The following is a 15,924-nucleotide window of genomic DNA, read 5'->3' as shown; positions in this document are numbered from 1 at the left end:
GACACGGGGAAAAATGATGTCCCCGTAACCGCCCCGTCCCCGGACCACCATCCTCTGCACCGCCCCGTCCCCGCTGTCCTTTTCACTGCCCCGTCCCCGTCTCTGCCGTCCCCTTCACCGCCCCGTTGTCTCTTTCACCGCCCCCGCCCCATCCCCGTCTTCAGCATCTTCTCCTCTCCATCCTCTCACCCTCAGCACCCTTCATGCGGTCCAGCAGCTCCCTCCCACCGGCCAGCCGTGCATTTCCCTCCCTCCCTTCTTTTCCCTTACCTTTTCTTGTTAAAACGCGCGTTTTCTATAAGGCTAGGAGCTGTATTACAGCCGGAGCCTTGAAGTCACGTCGGGTTGCCGGCTAGAAAAGTCTCCTCCGATGCAACCGGAAACAGGAAGTTGCGTCAGAGGAGACTTTTTCCAGTGTGCAACGCGACTTGACTTCAAGGCTCCGGCTGTAATACAGCTCCTAGCCTTATAGAAAACGCGCGTTTTAACAAGAAAAGGTAAGGGAAAAGAAGGGAGGGAGGGAGATGCATGGTCGGCTGGCCGAAAGGAGAGAGTGGGTTGCCGCTCATTCACCGCGCGTTCCAGATGGTTCACCGCCCCGTGCTACCATTCACTGCCCCACGGGGCGGTGAATTGCCTTGTCCCCGAACTTGCAGTGACCATTTTTTTGTCACCTTTTTGGTGGGTTACCAGCGGCTAAATGCGGCTAGCCGTGAGTAACCGCCACCGTGTCATTCTCTAATACATAGTTTAAGGTAAAACTGCAGCCAGGATTCAACTTATTCTGGTCATCGCAGCAGCTGAAAACTGGGCCGTATGTAACCTAAGGGCTCCTTTTACTAAGGTGTGCTAGCGTTTTTAGCGCACGCAGGATATTACTGCATGCTACGTGGCTAGAACTAACGCCAGCTCAATGCCGGCGTTAGCGTCTAGCGCGGGGGGGGGGGCAATGTAGCGTGTGCTATTCCGTGCGTTAATGCCCTAACGTAGCTTCGTAAAAGGAGCCCTAAACTTTAAATTTATAGACCGGGCCATCTTAAAAAAAAAAATGAAGCTCGACTCGGTTAACAATCATAAGGTGAGCCAGTAATAATAAAACAACAAAAAAACAGAATGGAAAAAAAAAAAATCAGATAAACCTAAATATACAAGTAAAAAAAGAAATTTAAACAGAGCGAGCTGCTAATGCAGATGATAAGAGATCTTCCACACTGAAGTCCACAAAAATATGTGTGTTCCCCTCATGGATATATGTGATATCTTTAAGATGTATGAATTAAAAATCTCTATAATTACCTTGTCTCCTTGGAATCCAACTTCTCCTGGAATTCCTGGCAGTCCTTGATTACCCTAAATACATATCACCATATAGAGACACAATGAATAAGATCAATGTGGTGGCACTAAGATGTTCTTTCACAAAACATTCGTTTGCGATTCAGATTATTATTAGAAACGTAACAGTGAAGTGATGCTGTTTCTAACTGTGATGATCACGGAAGTTGGTTCCCTTGAATCGTTTACTTGTTTTTTCATCTTATTTCTATTTACATCTCTCCCCCATACTCAGGAGAATTACTTGGTTGATTCTGGTCTCTCTTGCTGTTTGGTAGTAGAAAAGGAATTTTCTTCTCAAAGTGAAACCCCCCACAACTCATGATCTTCCTTCCCGCCCTGGGTCATGAGAATCGAGATCTCCATATTTTGTTGTTCTACTGGCCAGAAGATTAAAAAAATAGTTTTCCTGTATTACTACCTGAAATGTGTCAACCAAATCACAAATTTAGACCAGCGGGGAACCCCAACCAGTCGAGTTTTCAAGATATCCCTAGTGCATATAATAGAGGTCACAGGCATACATATTTGCCTCATGCATATTCATTAGGAATATCTTGAAATTCTGACTGTCTAGGGGTCACCCAGGATAGATTTAAGAACCACTTGATCTAGACCAGTGTTTCTCAACTCGGTCCCGGAGTACCCCCCCTTGCCAGTCAGGTTTTCAGGATATCCACAATGAATATGCATGAAAAAAATTTGCATATAATGGAAGCAGTGTATGCAAATCAAGTTTATACATATTCATTATGGATATCCTGAAAACCTGACTGGCAAGGGGATACTCCAGGACCAAGTTGAGAAACACTGATTTAGACAATTTTGTCATATTTAACATTTTAAAAAAAATGATAGTTTAGGGGGTATTTTGATGAGGGAACAACAGAACAAAAGGAATGCTATAATTAGTCAGTCTGATTTCGGCATGTCATTTAGAAAGATGTAGTTTTTGAAGAAAACTTATTTGAACTTATTAAAGAGACCGTTAAGAGAATGAGAATGAGACAGAGCCAGGAGTTGAGATGGTTCAGGTTTGAAGACACAATGATAAAAAAGTAGGACACTGAAAGAGCTGAAGATGACATTTAGCTGAATGTTGTAAGTGTGGATGTAATAATGAAGAAGTGGAGAAAGAAGAAACCAGTAGGCCAAGGTGATGATATAGAAAAGGGCTCTTAAGAACATAAGACTAGCCTTACTGGGTCAGACTAATGGTCCATCAAGCCCAGTAGCCTGTTCTCATGGTGGCCAATCCAGGTCACTAGTACCTGGCCAAAACCCAAGGAGTAGCAACATTCTATTATCTCAGAGTAAGCAAGATTCTGGAACCCCAAATAGTAGCAACATTCCTTGCAGAATCCACAGAGTAGCAAGATTCTAGAATCCCATAGAGCAGCAACATTCTATGCTACCAATCCAGGGCAAGCAATGGCTTCCCCCATGTCTTTCTCAATAACAGACTATGGACTTTTCCTCCAGGACCTTGTCCAAACCTTTCTTAACCTTTTCCTATCGTGTGTCCCGGATGATGGGACATTCCAAAAATGACATAGACAGTGGATAAACAGTCTGTATGGACTAATAAAGAGCCAGGAACACAAAATATTTGAATTTACAGAATTATGACTTATTTACATTGTGTTTACAATAGCCGTAAATGATAACTGTGAATAATACAAAACTATGCTAAAATAATTACGATTGGAACCAGCGTAACGTAAAATTTATTACGATAGGAAAAGGTTAAAACCAGCTAAGCTATCTGCTCTTAGTATAGAGGAGAATACTTCAGGTGGTTAGGGAGAGCAGCAGAACCTGTTGAATCGAAAAAACTACTCTAGAGAAGCAGAAGGATACAAAGCATTTCAAAAAGTTTCATGTTTATTTAAAATTTGATAATATCGCGTATAATACTTCTAAGCGATACGTATTTTAAAAACCAGGGTCAAATATTACAAGAATTAGAACATAAACCAAATCAATTACTAATTAACATGATACAGAAGGATCATGGGTAGAACTACAATAATTATAGGAAAGAAACAAATATGGGATAAACAAATTGGTTATTAGGGGGAATGTCTGGAGCCTCCCATGCTTGATGCCTCTTTAAAAAGAAACATTATTCAATTAAAGGTTTAATTTTGAAAAGAGTCTTTATATAGAAAAGACTTCAGGGAGCTCTTAAATCTATCCAGATTTTGTTCTCCTCTGAGAAAAGAGGGTAAAGCATTCCATAACTGTGGGGCATATATCGTAAATATTTCTGTTCTCCTAGTATTTTACATACCATTTACTATTTTTTGGATTTCTAGCAAGCTTTTCCAAGAGGAAGGAAAAAGAAAGGGGATGAGATTTGATATACTGCCTCTCTGTGGTTGCAATCAAAGTGGTTTACATATGATATAGACCAGTGGTTTCAAACACAAACCCTTTGCAGGGCCACATTTTGGATTTGTCGGTACTTGGGAGGGCCTCAGAAAATGTCTTATTAAAGAAATGACAATTTTGCATGAGACTATTTTCCTCTTTGTGGACACTATTTGAAACATTACTACGCAATGTTCACCTCTCCTTTTGTTTGAAGCCTCTTTGCATTTTCATCCCTGGTAATGTAATGTAATTTGTAATGTAATTTATTTCTTATATACCGCTACATCCGTTAGGTTCTAAGCGGTTTACAGAAAATATACATTAAGATTAGAAATAAGAAAGGTACTTGAAAAATTCCCTTACTGTCCCGAAGGCTTACTGGTGCCCTGGGGTGGGTGCTTTTCTGAGATGAACTGTTCTGATTGCATTGAAGTGTATCTTGCTGAAGTGGTTGGATGTGGATGCTCCCGATTACTCCTTGTGGTGTTGCCGCATGATTACGCTTCTGATGTGGGAGCATCGGGATGTGCAAGATTTCTCTTCCTTATATGGGAGAGTCTTTCAGCGTACCTGGGAACCGTTTTGGGCTACCATGACCCCTGTGGCACATAGCCGATTATTGAACTGTTAACCTGTTTTCTATTCTGTGTCTTGCTTCTTGTGTTTGTACCTGTGTGAAGGAGGACTCTGGGGGGGTGGTATGGGTGGGGGGGGGGGGGTAACAGCCGGTTGGCGGGGTTTATACTAAATCAGAGAACCTGTCTTGCTGTATTGTTCTGTTGTTTGCTATGTTGTTTTTCTTCGGCTCAATAAAATATATTTGAACATAAATCTTTCCTTTTGGCTAAGTCTTAATAATAATATTGCCATTTATAGCTAAAGAGACATATGATCAAGAAACTGTTGTATTTTACTTTTGAGATTATGATAAACATACCGAGGGCCTCAAAATAGGACCTGGCGGGGCCGCATGTGGCCCGCAGGCCGTAGGTTTGAGACCACTGATATACAGGTACTTATTATATACCTGGGGCAATGGAGGGTTAAGTGATTTGCTCAGAGTCACAGAGAGCTCAAGATGTCTCAGGGCCGTATCAAGCTATGCAAAACGGATGAGACCGTACAGAGCACAAGGGAAGCCATCTATTGGCTTTCCTTGTCCTGATGTTACCAAAGTAGGCAGGGCAGGAGTATACCATGTCAGTTGGGGGCATGTCTCACAGGGCACATTTGGCACTTGTAAAATCAGGATCCCCCTAGCTCCGCCCCCAGGCCCTCCCAGTTCTACCCATCCCTGCCCCGTTACACCCCAGTCTCGCCCCCATCCTGCCCTAGCCTCGCCCCAGCTGCCTGCTCTAATCAGGCAGGAGGAAATCACATTTTTAGAAGTTAGGTACACAATTTTTTTATTTTTTTTTTAATGGCCAGAGATGTCCGTGTGTCTTCAGGAAATCCACAATGAATATGTATGAGATGGATTTGCATGCACTGCCTCCTTGAGATGCAAATCTATCTCATGCATATTTATTGTGGATATTCTGAAAACCTGACCTGGCTCCGGCTCTCGAGGGCTGGAATTGCCTAACACTGCACTAGGGCATGCCTTTGCAAGCTGAATATTTAAGATAATTGAGTGTATACCTTTTAGAATATCAGAAGCTTTTTCACTTAATTTAGGGTCTGATAAACGCAGACAGCCTTATTTACAAAATATTTTCTCCCATTTATGCCCATGAAAAAAGTGTTCAGTAAATATGACCCAGAATGAAGACAAAGAGAGGTGAGTGTTATCGGAAATCACCTTGAAGAAACAGGGCCGCTGTGTTTCCTTTAGACTCGGAGGCTTTTTTTTTTTTTTCATCAACACTGCCTCAGATGAAAGACATCTCTGATGATGGAAGTAGCAAATTCAGAGTAACCGCTGAATGGCATCTCAGTTTTTATGGGTCAGTTCATTAATGGAGGTTTGAATCTCTGCTTGATGTAGCCAAAAGTTTGTTTTACCCAAATACATATCTACCACCATGAAAGGGCCAGTATTCTAAGAGTATGAATTAAAAATCAGTGTAGGGACAGGATATATTTTAGAACACTCAAAAACCCATAGAAAACATATGATTCCAGTGTGCTATGTGGAATGTATGTTCTCTGAGCCCAAAGTTCAAAAAAGCTGAGAACCTAAATTTAGGCTTGCCTGCCATTCATTTGCTTCAGTTTATTAAGTGTTAGTCATGTGTTCAGGGGGGCGCTAGCAAGAGGGAGTGGGCATCGCTCCTGCCAGGGATGTTGGGAGGGCGCCAGCAAGAGGGAGTGGGCACTACTCCTTATGGGGGTTGTTTCGGGGGTTCTGGCAGGAGAGAGTGGGCATCCCTCCTGCTGGAGATGTTCGCGAGGACGGGGTTTCCCTGACTGCAGCAGGGAGATTAGGCACTCGGCCATGGCTACAAATTGGCCTGCAAGCAGGGTTGACAGATTTTCCTTTCGAAAAATCCGGACCTTTTAGCCCCACCCCCAGGCCCGCCTAGTTACACCCATCCCACCCTAATCCCACCCTAAGCGTACCCTAGCCCCGCCCACTCTTGTCGGGCAGGGAGAAGTCCACGCATGCGCAGACGCTACGTGATGATGTCATGCCTACGCGTGACGTCATTGCGTGATGGCTGCACATTCGCGGACTTTCTTCCTGCCCAACACAGCTTTTCAAAACCAGGACAAAGTGCCGGGTTTTGAAAAGCCCTACGGACCCCTGGACATGTCCTGAAAAGGACATATCCGGGGAAATCCGGACATCTAGTAACCCTACCTACAAGTGACTTGCTTAGTTTCACCACCTTAGGGGGATGCTACGATTCTCACTGGGTTTCATAACTCTGTGCTCTAGTCAAAATGAACTGCTACGCCTCGTATTCAAATTAAGCTAAAGAGTTGTAGCTTCAAGTACAAATTCACATGAAGAATCAAACAGTGCAATAATGGAGATTTCAGATCACCTTATCACCTTTCAGTCCGGGCTGTCCAGGATTCCCCATTACACCCTGAAAAAAAAAGGATACCTACAGTAAGCTTCAGCACTAGTCAACACTTCATACAAAGGTTTAGGTATTGGGTCTCTTACTCAAGGGTGGTTGAAATTTAAAGTTAGACTTTAACAGTGTTCTCAAACTCAATCCCTTTGCAGGGCCACATTTTTGATTTGTAAGGTACTTGGAGGGCCTCAGAAAAAAAGAGTTAATGTCTTAGTAAAGAAATGCCAATTTTGCATGAGGTAAAACTCTTTATAGTTGATAAATCTTTCCTTTTGGCTAAGTCTTAATAATAATATTGTCATTTATAGCTAAAGAGACATATGATCAAGAAACTGTTTTATTTTACTTTTCTGATTATGATAAACATACTGAGGGCCTCAAAATAGGACTATAACATTTGTATTAAGTGCAGGAATTGCCTCTGATAGACCTTTATATAAAAGGGTTAATCTTCATAAATTATTTCTCAGGGGTCAGGGCTGATGCTTTCATAGGTTAGTGGAAGAGGTTAAAACAGAGGGCTGAGAAATGGCATAGCCATGGGGTCCTCGGGGGCCTCAGCCCCTCATCTTTGGCTTGGGCCCCCTCTGCTTTCATGGCTTTTAGGGACGCCAAGCCCCCCGCTTGCGGAAGGTGTCTTCTGCATGAGTCTCACCTGTGCTGAATGAACAGCACTTAATTCAGCAGGTGTGCTTCTGTAGCTAATGCTGGCTCCTCCATGCATACTCAGTTAGACCTGAACTGAGCATGTGCGGGAGAGCCAGCATTGCCTCAGCTAAAAATGTAGAGCTAGTTCTACTAAAATGCTCTGCCACCTTGTTGTGCAGTAAATTAATACATATCATTTACACACTGTTATGTAATGGGACTTATTTCCTAATAATGCACATTAACAATGTCAGCAAATGCTAACATGATATCCCATTAGCCCTTAGAGTGCAATCCCTCTGGAGACAGGGAAAACACCTACTGTATCAGAATGTACTTTCTCATGAGCTAAATACATATAAATTGATAATCTGCTGCTATAGAAAAACACAAAGCCCATTCTAACATCTTCTAAGCACAGAAGTGAAGGAACCTTGAATGATTCATTTGGAATGGGACCCCTCTCCCCTGAGATCCTACCTCCTGAGTACTGAGGAAAAGGGACAAAGAGACTGTATACAGGTACACAGGCACTTCAGAATAATATCTGAGGTTTGGGAAAAAGACTACCATGCTAAGGCCATCACCCATAGTTTGCATGCTTCTCATTTCAAGAATGGCTTTGGCTACATGCATTAGTGTTGAGTATAGAAAACCAAATGTTTTTATTTAATTTTCTATACCAGAATGGTTTACATGGATTTATTCAGATACTCAAGCATTTTCCCCCATCTGTCCCAAAAGTGTGGGGGGGGGGATTAAGTGACTTGCCCAGGGTCGCAGGGAGCAGTGTGGGTTTGAACCCATAACCTCAGGGTGTTGACGCTGTAGCTTTAACCACTGCACCACTCTAGAAATCAAAATGTAGTAACAGTGAGCCAAGTAAGGGACAATCAAGCCATCGCTGATGAGGTTGGCTCTTATGTGTGAAATGAGGCATTATGACATCACAATACCAGCTCTGGTTATCAGAGAAGGAAACTTTTCACACTATTTATTCAATTTTCTAATCTATACCATTCTCCCAGGGGAGCTCAGAATGGTTTACATGGATTTATTCAAGTACTCAAGCATTTTTCCCCATCTGTCCTAGCTGGCTCACAATCTATCTAATATATCTGGGGCAATGGAGGACTGAGTAACCTGCCCAAGGTCACAAGGAGCAGTGTGGGTTTGAACCCTCAACCTCAGGGTGTTGAGGCTGTAGCTCTAACCCAGGAGTGTCAAAGTTCCTCCTTGAGGACCACAATCCAGTCAGGTTTTCAGGATTTCCCCAATGAATATGCATGAGATCTATTAGCATACAATGAAAGCAGTGCATGCAAATAGATCTCATGCATATTCATTGGGGTAAACCTGAAAACCTGTCTGGATTGTGGCCCTCGAGGAGGGACTTTGACACCCTTGCTCTAACCCCTGTCCCACACTCTCAGACATAGTATGATAGAAGACTGCATAGCAAACATTGTCTGACAGAGATGGTAAAAACATAATATGACAAAACATGGTATGGTGCTTATCAATCAATAACTTACCTTTAATCCTTGTGGTCCTAGGAAGCCTATGGGTCCCACGGCTCCCACATCACCCTGGTAAGAGCAAACAATTATAAGAAACCACTAAACATAATCATATGACCATGGATAGAGCTCTAAACCTGTATTTTCTTTGCTGTTTCCGGTTGCATAAAGTACCTAGGAAGACATTTTTACCATTTTGAAAAAAATGGCATCACACTTCATTGATAGCTCCCTAATAATTGCTCGTTTATTAATATGATTGCATTTTTAAAAACTGTCACTGAGTTTTACGAAGCAGTGTTAAGAGCATTTTACCACCGGCTGGCGAGGTAAATGCTACAAAGCTCATAGGAATTCAATGAGTGTCAGAGCATTTACCTCAGCGGCCCATGGTAAAATGCTCTTACACTGCTTAGTAAAAGGAGCCCTGTCACACCGCCTAAAACCCCTCTAGTCACTGATAGCCTATTAACATAAGAACATAAGAACATAAGCAGTGCCTCCGCCGGGTCAGACCATAGGTCCATCCTGCCCAGCAGTCCGCTCCCGCGGCGGCCCGAACAGGTCACGGCCTGTCTGAGTCACCAGAAGGGGCCCCCTTGGTTTCCCATTGAGTCCTATCTTCCCATCGAAGTCCTAACCCTCCGGTCTTGCACATGCACGACCTGGTTGGATTTCTATACTTATTACCTAGTTAGCTTTCTATACCTGTGTTACATCCCAGCACCTCTCTCAGTATCCCACGATCCCCCTATCCCTCAGGAATCCGTCCAATCCCTGTTTGAATCCTTGTACTGTACTCTGCCTTTTCCTATCGTGTGTCCCGGATGACAGGACATTCCAAAAATGACTTAGACAGTGGAAAATAGTCTGTATGGACTAATAAAGAGCCAGGAACACAAAATATTTGAATTTACAGACTTATGACTTATTTACATTATGTTTACAATAGCCGTAAATGATAACGGTGAATAATACAAAACTTTGCTAAAATAATTACAATTGGAACCAGCGTAACGTAAAATTTATTACGATAGGAAAAGGTTAATATTAATAGAAAGACAACAGACAATGAATCGTGGATCCAACAAAAGAGTATTTGAAGAGTATTATTTTCACCAAGGAGCTAATGCAATAAAGCAGCGGTTACCAAACTCTCCCCCTCTTTTACAAACACATAGCGCAAGTTTTAGCGCCAGCAGCGGCAGTAACTCCTCTGACGCTCATAGGAATTCTATGAGCGTCAGAGCAGTTACCGCCGCTGCGGCACTAAAACCCGCGCTATGCGTTCGTAAAAGAGGGTGGGGTCTGTGCCGTGGTATCCCAGTGAACTCACAGGGGAATCGTAACATATTTTAAGACTCCCTGCAAAATTGTGGCACCCATGGAATGGCTGGCAAGGATGCCCAAGCTCTGCCAACTGAAGTGCTCGCTACTGGGGAGAGGGAGGGAAGAAAACCTGGCAGGAAGTGGGTGGCCTAGGACGTGCCATGAAAATCTTTCTTAAACAATCACGGGTACTGTGAACCAGAGGCGTAGTGAAGGTGAGCGGCACTTGGGACGGTGGTGTCCCTCCCCCGCCACCTTCTCTTCCCCCACCCCTACCCCATCTGCTCCTTCCCTGCCCCTCCTGCCGCTCGCGCGCACCCCTTCCCTCCACCCATACCTCTTTAACATTCCTGGCACAAGCAGCAACCCCAACCTACTGCTCGCGCCAGCATTGGCTCTTCCTCTAATATCACTTCCTAGTCGCAGGTCCAGGAAGTGACATCAGAGGAAGAGCCGACGCTGGCGTGAGCAGCAGGTTGGGGTTGCTACTCGTGTCACAAGCATTAAAGAGGTACAAGGGAAGGGAAAGGGCATGCGTACACGGTAATAGGGGGACAGGGAAGGAACGGGGGTGGAGAAGAAGATGGGTGCCCCCAACAGGACGATGCCCGAGGCAGACCACACCTTCACCTTTACTACGCCACTGTGAACCGAGAAAGCTTGGGAACCACTGCAATAAAGCACACCATGAAGTAAAAATAACACATGCAATATCATTAGAGTTGTCCAGAAAAAAACAAAAGTTGGAAGAACTATGCAGCTTGAAGTTTTTCCCATGAATTTGATCAGGCATGATCAGAAAATAATTTTTAAAAGATTTTAAAGGCCATCCTGGGGTCCCTCAAAGCCACTGATTATATAAAGCTCTGTTTTTTTTTAAATTTGCTATTACAGTGTTCCCCCACGAATTCACGGTTCGCGAATCGCAGACTCACTAATTTGCGGTATTCTCCAACCACCTCTTCCTGTACTAAATTCAGGCTACACCAATCAGGAGCTGCGTTTCAAAGCAGCTCCTGATTGGTGCAGCCTAACTTGAGTAATTTTGCATCTGCTAGCACCCCAGCTGCCCTTTTCTACCTTGAGCGATTTTGCACCTGCTGGCTCCCCAGCTGCCCTCTCCTGACTTTTAACCATATTCACGTGTTTTCAAAATTTGCTGGGGTTCCTGGAACAGAACCTCCGTGAATTTCGAGGCAGTTCTGTATTTTTGCTTAATAGAGCAAATTTCTTGGTATTATAGCTATAACTTTTATGTTTTCACACTCAGCAATGATAAAAAGATATTTACAGTAAGTCTGTTTTATTGAAAAATAACAATAAATCAGTACAGAAATAACACTAGAGTCTCCAATATGCTTAAAACAAGTGGGGTGGGATTCCTTAGAACATTCTCCTGTCATCATACAATGATAAAGACATTTTATGCCAATAAATCTAGCAGCATTTTATTAAATTAACCTTCAAGATCTGATGCTGTTCAACTCCTTGCAACAAAACCTCACGCTGATCTTATCACGCTGATCAATTTGGTGCTATTTTCTTTGTAAATATTATTTTGCATATTTGATGTAGTGCCTCCTTTAAGTCCTTAAATTCCAGTCTTCCTGAAGTCAGCAATGTGTGTGTTTTGTCTAATGATTATGCACCAATTAATAATTATTACTTATCACTGATGCTCAACCAAGCTAAATTAAAAGTGCTCAAGGGTAATAAAATACTGAGTGGAGTGGAATGGGTAGATATGAATCGCTTGTTTATTCTTTCCAAAAATACTAGGACTAAGGGGCATGCGATGAAGCTACTAAGTAGTTGATTTAAAATAAACTAGAGAAAATATTTTTTCAAACAACGTTTAATAAAACTCTGGATTTCATTGCTGGAGAATGTAGTGAAATAAGTTAGCTTAGCGGGGTTTAAAAAAAGGTTTGGATAATTTCCTAAAAGAGAAGTCCATAGGCCATTATTGAGATAGCTTGGGGAAACTTCAGCTATGGAACCAACTACCCACACAGATCAGGTCGCTAGATTCACTAATGACCTTCCGCAGAGCAGTAAAGACCTTCCTCTTCCGCCAATCGGGCCACTAAAAACTGCCTCCTCAATATACTTCTCCTAGTACTCTTCGCTATGACCAGTCTGGTCTCTAGAATAAGCTCTGTTATTGTAACCTATTTGTTGTCATGACTAGTCTGTTTTCAAATGATTGTGAATGTCTACTTGTAACCCGTTCTGAGCTTCTGGAAGAAATCGAAATAAATAGATAAATTGATTGAGGTCTCTAGAATAAACAGAGTTACTAGGCATAAGGTGAATGATGAATCTAAAATCCCTTTCCAAAAATATTTAAGTGGCACAGTCAGCTTTTGTGAGGTTCACGTATATTAAAACATGAACCCTTCAAGTGTCAAATAAATAAGGCTTAGACTTCTCTTTCTTTTGAAAGAGGCATCAGTGATTGTAGAAACCAGCAAGAGAACTTGATTTCTTTATATAAATATAGAGGAATGTCTGCTGAAAGAAAATTTCCGTTACACCCCAAGTGTGAGTTGGGAAATGTAAGCTGTGTTAATACAGACTTCTTTTCATGCTTGACGGTATAAAGCCTTCTTGCAGGAAACTGTTTATTCTAACTTGCCCATGTAGCTAATTACACTGTCAGGCAGATCCTGTTTCTTCTAATTCTACTCAATAATGCAAGAACAAAAAGATACTTGTGGTTAATTCATAACGCAGGAACTCTATGTTCTGTCGCCAGGAGATTGGAGCTATTTGTTGAGTGAGAATCAAAGCATGCTGTATGGGACCGATTCTATAAATGGTGCTTAGCGGCGCCTAACTTGTAGGCACTTCTCTGTGCGGTTGTAAATGAACCGCTAGGCATCCTTTATAGAATCACGCCTAGCGAAGCCTAGGCTTCACTAGGTGTCCTTGTTGTAAGTACCAGTATATTAGGCCAGGGTTTACCAGCGCCTAACTACAATGCCTATCAGCACCTAAGTCAACCACGCCTATTCTCCACCTCCTAACCATGCTTACTTTCTAGGTAGGTGTCATTAGCCGTCAGAGGGCACCTTGACTTAGGCGTTGCTAAGTGTCGTGTCAATATCTGCGCACCACCTAAATTGACAATTAAAATAATGATTTTTTTTTTTAAATCAGTTTTTAATGGCATGGTCAATTACCAAGCTATTTAAACCAATTAAAAACAATTAAGTTGCACATGGAACTAATTAGGCATCGCTAGGTGTCCATGATTAGGGCACCTAACGGCAGCTAACCTAGACGCCATTTATAGAATCAGGCCCTATGTGTAAGCTTCATATTAGAGGCTACATAGTGTTGTATGATTTTGGGAAAGAAACAAAACATGGTCTATTTAGTTTAATCTCCTTTCAGCTACATTGTGAATGTGATCTATGTGCTCACACATGAGAAGGGGTTCTAATCACGTTTCAGTATTAGGGTAAACTATCATCTCATTTTAATACAGAAATAAATAATAATAATTTATTTTTATATACCGCCTAACCAGCAGTTCATAGCGGTTTACACAATAGGTACTCGGCATACAATATAATAATACCTAAAAACACCTAATTATATAAGGCATGGCTTCCCAAATCTCTCCTTGTGTTCCCAAACCCATTAGGTTTTCAGGATTATCGCAAAGAATAGCAACACAACTACCGCAAGGTGGCAATAGTGACCACCAGTCAATAGAGAAGCAAAGACATATATTTAACATGAATACAATTGTCTCTGTTGCTTTAAAGTTACAGTCGAATTTGAGCCTTTGATAATGTTCCACACAGGCATCTAATAAACCGAATGCCCTCAGAATGGGCCTCAAAGTGACAGATTGGGTCAGGAACTGGTTGAGTGTAAGGAGACAGAAGGTAGTGGTCAATGGAGATCGTTCTGAGGAAAAGCACAGTTACTTACCGTAACAGGTGTTATCCAGGGACAGCAGGCAGATATTCTTAACGTATGGGTGACGTCACCGACGGAGCCCCGGTACGGACCTTTTTAACTAGAAAGTTCTAGTTGGCCGCACCGCGCATGCGCGAGTGCCTTCCCGCCCGACGGAGGAGTGCGTGGTCTCCAGTTAGGATAAGCCAGCTAAGAAGCCAACCCGGGGAGGTGGGTGGGTCGTAAGAATATCTGCCTGCTGTCCCTGGATAACACCTGTTACGGTAAGTAACTGTGCTTTATCCCAGGACAAGCAGGCAGCATATTCTTAACGTATGGGTGACCTCTAAGCTAACAGAGAGGGAGGAGGGATGGTTGGCCATTAGGAAAATAAATTCTGAAGTACAGATTGGCCGAAGTGCCCATCCCGTCTGGAGATGGCATCCAGACAGTAGTGAGTAGTGAATGTGTGAACTGAAGACCAAGTGGCCGCCCTGCAGATTTCCTCAATGGGCGTGGAACGGAGGAAAGCCACAGAGGCAGCCATAGCCCTGACTTTATGGGCCGTGACAGCTCCTTCCAGTGACAGGCCGGCCCGAGCATAACAGAACGCAATACAGGCAGCAAGCCAATTGGACAGCGTTCGTTTAGATACAGGGTGACCCCGACGGTTAGGATCGAAGGTCAGAAAGAGTTGAGGAGAGGTGCGGTGCGCCCTGGTACGGTCAAGGTAGTACGCCAGGGCACGCTTACAATCCAGCGTGTGCAGAGCCTGTTCCCCAGGATGAGAATGTGGTTTAGGGAAGAAGACAGGTAACACGATGGACTGGTTGAGGTGAAAGGCTGAAACCACTTTAGGAAGGAATTTTGGATGGGTACGCAGAACCACCTTGTCGTGGTGAAAGACAGTGAACGGTGGATCGGCGACCAGTGCATGTAGCTCACTAACCCTCCTGGCAGAGGTGATGGCAATGAGGAAAAGCACCTTCCATGTGAGAAGCTTGAGCGAGGTAGTAGCAAGCGGCTCAAAGGGGGGTTTCATGAGGGCTGACAAAACCACATTGAGGTCCCAGACAACCGGGGGAGGCTGAAGAGGTGGTTTGATATTGAAGAGGCCTCTCATGAACCGGGAAACCAGAGGATGAGCCGTGAGGGGTTTTCCAAGGATAGGCTCGTGAAAAGCAGTGATGGCGCTGAGGTGGACTCTGATTGAGGTAGACTTGAGACCAGCGTTAGACAGAGAGAGCAAATAGTCCAGTACAGTCTCCACGGCCAATGAGGTGGGATTGTGATGATGTAGGAGGCACCAAGAGGAGAACCGGGTCCATTTCTGATGGTAACATTGGAGTGTGGAGGGTTTCCTGGAGGCCTCCAAAATGCGACGGACAGGCTGAGACAGGTTTCCTGGAGAGGTCAGCCCGAGAGAAACCAAGCTGTCAGGTGGAGGGAAGACAGATTGGGATGTAGCAGAGACTGACGTTGCTGTGTAAGCAGAGATGGAAATACAGGAAGAGGAATGGGCTCCCTGGAGCTGAGTTGAAGTAGAAGGGAGAACCAGTGTTGCCTGGGCCACCGAGGGGCGATGAGAATCATGGTGGCCCTGTCCTTGCGGAGTTTGAACAGAGTCCGCAACATCAGAGGAAGTGGAGGGAAGGCATAGAGGAACCGATCCGTCCAGTCGAGCAGGAATGCATCCGGGGCTAGACGATGTGGAGAGAAGAGTCTGGAGCAGAACTGGGGCAGCTGATGGTTGTGAGGAGCTGCAAAGAGGTCCACCT

General features: G+C 43.6%; 1 protein-coding gene across 1 annotated transcript in view; it reads right to left on the bottom strand.

Annotated features, from left to right (window-relative positions):
• The window catches only part of LOC117367941 (collagen alpha-1(XXVII) chain B-like), a 299,681-nt gene that overhangs the window by 164,229 nt on the left and 119,528 nt on the right, over positions 1-15,924 (bottom strand). The window contains exons 15-17 of the mRNA XM_033961061.1: positions 8,921-8,974; positions 6,702-6,746; positions 1,297-1,350 (exon numbers count right to left, since the gene is read on the bottom strand). Of these exons, the coding sequence (XP_033816952.1) occupies positions 1,297-1,350; positions 6,702-6,746; positions 8,921-8,974 (153 nt within the window). The remainder of the gene's footprint in view (positions 1-1,296; positions 1,351-6,701; positions 6,747-8,920; positions 8,975-15,924) is intronic.

Source organism: Geotrypetes seraphini, chromosome 10 (assembly GCF_902459505.1).
Source record: "Geotrypetes seraphini chromosome 10, aGeoSer1.1, whole genome shotgun sequence".
NCBI lineage: Eukaryota > Metazoa > Chordata > Amphibia > Gymnophiona > Dermophiidae > Geotrypetes > Geotrypetes seraphini.
Note: the sequence above shows the minus strand (reverse complement) of the source record. Positions and strands in the feature narration are given on the sequence as shown.